The following is a 7,500-nucleotide window of genomic DNA, read 5'->3' as shown; positions in this document are numbered from 1 at the left end:
GGGATTTCATGGCCATTTAAAGGAATTTAAGAGAGATAATGGGCATTTAATGAAATTTAAAAGGAACCTAATGGGCATTTATGGGTATTTCCCCTCACCTGGAAGTGTCCCGGCAGACGCAAGCTGCCCTCTCTCGCTTCCTTCCATCCCCTCTTCAATTTCTTCAATTCCGCCTTTTTCTTCTTCTTCTTCGCCTCCTCTTCCTCCTCCTCGGCTCGCTGCCTCTTCTCCAGACTCTCCTTCTCCTCTTCTCCCTCCTCTCCTCCTCCTCCTCCTCCTCCTTCTTCCGGAATCTCGCTCAGGAACTCCCCTCTTCCCTCTTTCCTCTCCTCTTCTCTCTTCTCCTCCTCTCCTCTTTCCTCCGTTTCTTCTCTTCTCTTCGTCCTTTCTTCGTTCATCGGCTCGAAGACGCAGATCCAACCGCTGTCCGTCTGGGTCACCTGATAGACAAGTAGATAGTTGGGTTGATAGATAAATAGATAGATGTGTAGGTAGGTAAATAGGTGGATAGATAGAGAGTAACAGGAAGAGAGAGAGAGAGAGAGAGAGAGAGAGAGAGAGACAGAGACAGAGAGAGAGAGAGAGATGGATATACTGATAGATAGACAGATAGATAGATAGATAGATAAATAAACATATAGATAGATAGACAGGCAGACAGACTGACAAACAGACAGCTAGCTAGCTTGTTAGAGAGAGAGAGAGAGAGAGAGAGAGAGAGAGAGAGAGAGAGAGAGAAGAGAGAGAGAGAGAGAGAGAGAGAGAGAGAGAGAGAGAGAGAGATCGAGAGAGAGAGAGAGAGAGAGAGAGAGAGAGAGAGAGAGAGAGATGGACAAACAGATAGACAGGTAGATAGATAAGCAAACAGTTAAATAAAACAGAGAAAGAGATAGACAGATGTAGATAGATAATCCTCACAGAGATAAGTGTATGCAATAGATATAAAAAGAAATATAGATAATTTGATAGAAAGACAGATAGATAAATAGATATGCAGATAGAACAGATACACAGCTATACATAAGGATAGATACTTAGCTCCATAGATAGATAGAAGAATTGATATGTAACCAGATGTACGGATAAATAAAGACAAAATCACAAAAAATTAAACGAAGATTAAAATAATGAATAGCAACAGAATTTGATAATTAAAAAAAAAACTAAAAAAAAAAAATATACTGTATTATCATAAAAAAGAAAGAGAAAAAAAAATTTGAAAAAAAAATTAAAAAAAACATGAAAAGCATAGAATTAAAAAAATAAAAACAGAATAATTTATAAAATAAAATCTCAAATAAAATCAAAAAAGAAATCGCAAAAAGAACAAAGAAAAAAGAGAAAGAGACAATAATATAAAAGAAAGAAAAATATATATATATTATTATTATATTAAAATCTAAAAATGTAATAAATCAATAGAAATCCAAAACCCTGAACATATATTAAAAAATTTACAGATTAATGTACAATTCGTCTAATATAGTTATAATAGTCTTAATATATCTAAATTAAATCAATATAATATAATAATTATACCAAAGAATTAATCCATAATATCACCCCAAACTTGAATACAAATTAACTAATACAATTGTCTTTAAAGAAGCTAAAGGAACAGTGTTTGCTTAGCTGAAAACTTCGTTAATATACATAAAATAATAAATAAACACAAACACGGCTACTAACACAACTAAACAAATACACACAATCAAATACGACTACTCTGACTCTCACACAAGAGCAATGAGGAGGAAAAATATAGCTTACTAATAACTTTTTTATTAATATAATATATACATACAAATAACTACAACAAGCTACGTTATTACAACACATCACACACAATAAATAATCACACGCACATAAATATATATATATTATATATATATATATATATATATATAAAAAAATATTTTTAAAAAAAATATATATAAAATATATAAAATATATAACATACAACATATTTTATATATAAATATATAATATATATATTATATTATAATATATATAATATATATATTATATATATAATCTTTTTTAATTTTTAATATAAAAAAAAATTTAAATATTTAATATATATATATATATATATATATATATATTATATAATAAAATATATATATATTTTAAACATAAAATATATTTAATATATTATTTATATATTGAAATATAGATAAAATATATATAATATATATATATAATAAAATATATGTATATATAAATTAAAAATATATTAAATAAAAATCAAAACTTTTATACGGGTACCAAACCCCATCTATAAATAGGGTTATTTAACATTTCCTTCTTTGGCATTCTAGAAACATCGGGGAAACCCCAAACACACACAAAAACCCAGGGAAACGCCCCGCACCCCAAACTTTCCACCGGCACTTTAAAAAACCCATCACCCCCCACGCACCCCCCCCCCCCCCCTTTTGCCCCCCATACACCACCCTCACCCCCACATACCCACACAAATACCCCCTCCCCCCAACATACCCACACAAATAAAACCCCCCCCCCCCCAAACCTACCCACACACACCTCAACCCCGGGGCCACCCTTTCACACGCAAATCCCCACACCCCTCCCTCCCCCCCCCCCCCAAACATACCCCCCCCCCCCCCACACCCCCAACAACCTCCCACCAAAACCCACCCCCCCCCCCTCCACCCCCCCCCCCCCCCCCCACACCCCCCACACCCCAGGGGTTTTCCTTTACACAAATCTTTGTCGTATTCTCTGTCAGTGATTACAACGCCGCCCACGCCCGTATTTACGCCCACACTTACGGAAATACCTGTGTAATGGATGTTTCTAAGGAGGGGGAAGGGTACGGGGGGAGGGGAGAGGGAGGGAGGAGAGGGGGAAGGGGGGAAGAGAGGAAGGGAGGAAGAAGGAGGAGGAAGGAGGAAAGGGGGGATTTGGGGGAGGGAAAAAGGAAAAAAGGGGGGGGGGAAGGGGGGAAGGGGAGGAAGGAAGGGGGGGAAGGGGGGGGGGGGGAGGAATGTCTATTATTTTATTCACTTGGGTTTTTGGATCTAATCAGGCTAAATTGCGAGCAATAATGGGGCCAAAAGGCCCATTCGATTTTTCTACTGTTGGTAAATAAATAAATAGATATATATCTTTCCTTCTCCTTTTTTTATAGACATATACATTTTTTTGTTTTTTTTTTTTCTTTTTCTCTTTCTTTTTTTCTTTAAACTTTTTAAAGGGAAAGGGGGGGGGGGGTTTCCCCTTCTTAAAATTTTTTAAATTTTTTTCTCGTTTTTTTCCCTCGTTATTTATTATTTTTTTTATCGAATTTTTTTTCCTCTTACCCCCCCTCTCTCAATTGCTTTCTCTTCCCTGTTTTCTGGTTTTAAAATTTTGTTTTATCTTTCCGGTAAGAAAAAGTTATCCTGAACCCCTTTTTTCCTCCTCGTTCTTTTCCTCCTCTCCCCCCCCTTTATTATCCCCTTTTCCCCCCCCTTCCCCTCATCCCCCTTTTTCTCTATTCCTCCCCTCCTTTCCCCTCCGCCTTTCCCCTTTCCCGTTCCCCCCCATTTCTCCGCCCCTCCCTTCCCCCTCTTCCTGCCCCCCTTTTCTCTCCCTTTCCCCCCTTTCTCTCTCCCTTCTTCCCCATTCCTTCTCCCTTTCCCTCATCCTTAACCTTCCTTTTTCCCCCCCTTCTCCCCTCCTTCCTTTTCCCCTCTTTCCCCCTTCTCATCCTCCTTCCCCCCTTTGTTTTCCCTTTTTTGTCCCCCTCCTCCCTTTTCTAATCATCCCTTTCACCCTTTTTCCTTTTCAAACCCCCGTTTCAATTTCTTCCCTTTCCCCCCTTTTCCCTTTTCCCCCCTTCCTCTCAAAAAAAAAATTCCCTTTTAATTTTTCTTTTTTCACCTACCGTGGCAAAGGAGAGGGGGAAAAAAAAAAAAATCTTTTAGCATTTCTTTTTAACTAAAAAATCGGAAAAAATTTTTTGGGGGGGAATATACTACAAAAAAACATACACCTCTTTTTTCCCCCCTTCTCCCCCCCCCCCACCCACACCCCACAAAACACACACACCACACCAAGTTCTCCACCCCCCTCTTTCTCCTCCTCTCTCTCCTTTTTTCCTCTCTCTCCCCTCTCTCTCTCCTTTTTCTCTCCCCTCCTCTCCTTTTCTTCTCTCCCTTTTTCCCCCTCTCCTTTTCCTCCCCCTCTCTCCCTTCCTGGCCCCTCCCCCTTTTTCTTTCCCCCTTTTCCCCCCCTTCCTCCCCCCTTTTCCCCCCCCCCCCCAATCCTTCCTCGCCCCCACCCCCCCTCTAACCCCCCTCCCCCCCCCCCTTTTTTTTTCTCTCTCCCCGGTCCTCCCCCCTTTTTTTCTTTTCTCTTTTTCTCTCTCTCTCTCTCTCTTCTCTCTCTCTCTCCTCTTTTTTCTCTTCTCTTTTTTTTTTTTTTTTTTTTTTTTTTTTTAATTTGATATATAAAATATAAAATTAAAATAATATAATATATTTATAGTATAAAATAATAAATTTTTAATAATATATATTTATATATATATATTTATATATATTTTATATTTGTATTATATATATTTTAAAATATATAATATATATTAAATATTTTAAAATATTTACATTATAATATATAATACCTAAATATAAAATATATATTTAAAATATATATAAACTATAATATATTAATATATATATAATATATAATTATATATAATAAAATTATTTTCATCTTCTTTTTCCTTGGAATTTATTAAATTCTAAAAAATATAGGATAAAATAAATAATTTAAATTTTATATTATTCAACCTATTCTTCTTTAATTATAAATAATTATTTAACATTTTTAATTTTAAATATAAATATATATATTATAAAAACAAAAAAAAAAAACCAATTAAAAGAAAGGAAAAAAACCAAAAGAAAAAAAAAGGGCCCCCCCCGGGAAAGGACGTGTAAGGGGAAAAAAAAGGGGGAAAAAGCAAAGAAAAGGAAGAGGAGAAAGGGGGAACTAAAATAAAAAGGTTGAAAAAAAAAAGGGGCTTACGAAGGAAAAGGGGAAAAAAAAAGAGAGAGAGAGAGAGAGTTAGAGAGAGAGAGACGGGGAGAGAGAGAGAGAAGAAAGGGGGGGAAAGAAGGGGCCCCGGGGAGGAGGAGAGAGGGGGGAGGGGGAAGGGGGGACGAGAGAGGAAAATGAGAGAGGTTTTAGAAAAGAGAGAAAGAGAGAGAGAGGGGGAGAAAGGAGAGAAAAATGGGGAAAAGACGGAAAAACCAGAGAGAGGGGAGAAGAGGGAGAAAGGGGGAGGGAGGAAGGGCGGGCCCCAGTTGGGAGAAAGAAAGGGGGAGGAGGGGGAGAGAGGAGAGGGGGACGGAGGAGGGGGAGAGAGGAGAGAGGAACCCCCAGAGGATTTTTGGGGAGAAGGGGAGGAGGGGGAGAGAAGAGGGAGGAGAGAGGGAAAAAGGAAAGGGGGAGGGGGAAAGAGATTTGGAGAGAGAGGGGAAAAAGAGAGAGAGAAAGAGAGAGAGAGCGGGGGAAAAGGGGGGGAAGGAGGAAAATGAGGGGAGGAGAGAAAAGAGAGAGGGGGAGGATAGAGAGAGAGGGGGGAAAAAAGGGGGGAGAAAAAAAGAGGGGGGGGGGAGGGGAGGGGAGAGAGAGAGAGAGAGAAAAGGGGGAGAGAGAGAGAGGAGATGGGGAGAGGAGAAAAGATGAGAGAGAAGGGGGAGAGGGGAGCGAGAGAGAGAGAAAGGGGGAAAAGAAAAGAGGGGAAAAAGGGAAAAAGAGAAAGGGGGAATGGGTTTTTGGGGAGGGGAAACGAGAGAAAGAGAAAGGGAAGAAAGAGGGGAAAGAGAGGGGGAGAGAGGGGGAAAAGAGAAAAAAGGGGGAAAAAGGGGGAAAAAAGAAAAAAGGGGGGAAAGAAAAAAAAAAGGGAAAAAAAAAGGGGAGAGAGAGGGTAAGAGAAAGGGGGGAAAAAAGGACAAAGAGATGAGAGGAGAGAGGAAAGGAAAGGGGGAAAAAGAAAAAGGAAAAGAATTTGGAAAAAAGAAAAGAAAAAGGAAAAAGAAAAAGGGAGAGAGAGAGAGAGGAGAGAGAGAGAGGAGGGGAGAAGGAGAGAGAAAAGGAGAGAGAGAAAGGGGGGGAAAAAAAAAAATAAAACAAAAAAAAAAAATAAAAAAAAAAGAAAAAAAAGAAAAATGAAAAAAGGAAAAAAAAAAAACAAAGGGGCGAAGAAAGGGGGGGAAGGGCAAAAGGGGAAAAAAATTTGAAAAAAAAGAAAAAAAATAAAAGACAAAAAAAAAATAGGGAAAAAATTAGGGGAAAAAACAAGGGAAAAAAGAGAATGGTAAAGGGGGGGAATAGAAATGAAAGGGGAAAGGGGGAAAGGGGAAAAAAGGGGGAAAATAATAAAAAATTAATTTAAAATTTTGGGAAAAGAAAATAACCCAAAAACAAAAAATTAAAAAAAGAAAGAAAATTTTAACAAATTGGGGGAAAAAATTTAAAAGGAAATTTGGGGGAAAAGTTTAAATGGGGGAAAAATAAAAAATAAAAAAAAAAATAAAGAAGAGGGGGTTTGGGGAAATGGAAATTGGGAAAAATTTTTAAATAAAATTTAAACTTTAATTTAATTTTAAAAACAATCATTTAAAAATTTTTCCAATTAAAATTTTTCCCAAATGATAATAAGGGTTTAAAAGAAAAAATGTAAAAAAACAGGGGGAAAAAAAAATCCTCGGCCCCCAACCCGGAAAAAAAAATTTACAAAATTTGACAAACCACGGGAAAAAGGGGAAGGTTTAGCGAAAAGAAAAAAAAAGGAAAAAAAAACCCCAAAAAATTAAGATTGGAGAAAATCAAAAAAACAATAAAGCAAAATAAAACCAAAAGGTATAAAAGAAATGTAAGGGGAAAAAAAGGGTAATAAAAAATTAATTCAAAAGTTTGTATTGGTGATGAGAACATTTAAATTTTTTTGAAATTAAAAAATTTAAAAACCCCTTTTTTACGAAATTTTTTTGCCGCGAAATCGGGGTTAAAAAAATTTTTTCCGGAACGGTTTTCCCCGTGGGCCCGAAAAAAAAAGAACCAAGGGCGGAAAAAACCGGGTTCACCAGGACGCAAACCGGGGGAAAAACCTGAGGGCCTTTGCTGCCGAAAAGGGGAAACCCGGCGGGGAAACACAATATTAAAACAACAAGGAAGAAAAGGATTCCCCCTGAAATAAGGGGGGGCAAAACCTGGGCGGGCCCCCGGGGGGGGTGGGGGGCGGGGGGGGGGGGGGCCAGCCCCTAAAAAAAGGGGGGATTTTAAAAAAGGGGCGAGGCCCCCCCCCTATTTTAACCCAAGCGGTTTTCTAATTTAAAAATTGCTTTTACCATTTTTTTACCCCCAATTATTTTCCGGGGGGAAAAAACCCCGGGCAAAAAAAAAAAAAAAAAAAAAAAAAAAATAAAAAAACCCTGGAAGCCCTTTCCATTTTTTAAAAAAACCCCCCCCTTTTAAACCCGGGGG

General features: G+C 37.8%; 1 protein-coding gene across 1 annotated transcript in view; it reads right to left on the bottom strand.

Annotated features, from left to right (window-relative positions):
- LOC119577236 overlaps positions 1-7,500 on the bottom strand; it is a gene marked incomplete at its 5' end in the record, with an annotated part of 30,925 nt that overhangs the window by 16,019 nt on the left and 7,406 nt on the right. Inside the window, 1 exon segment of the mRNA XM_037924982.1 lies at positions 99-440. Within this exon segment, the coding sequence (XP_037780910.1) occupies positions 99-440 (342 nt within the window).

The sequence above is a fragment of the Penaeus monodon genome, chromosome 9 (assembly GCF_015228065.2).
Source record: "Penaeus monodon isolate SGIC_2016 chromosome 9, NSTDA_Pmon_1, whole genome shotgun sequence".
Lineage (NCBI taxonomy): Eukaryota > Metazoa > Arthropoda > Malacostraca > Decapoda > Penaeidae > Penaeus > Penaeus monodon.
This window is presented reverse-complemented; position numbering and strand designations above follow the sequence as displayed.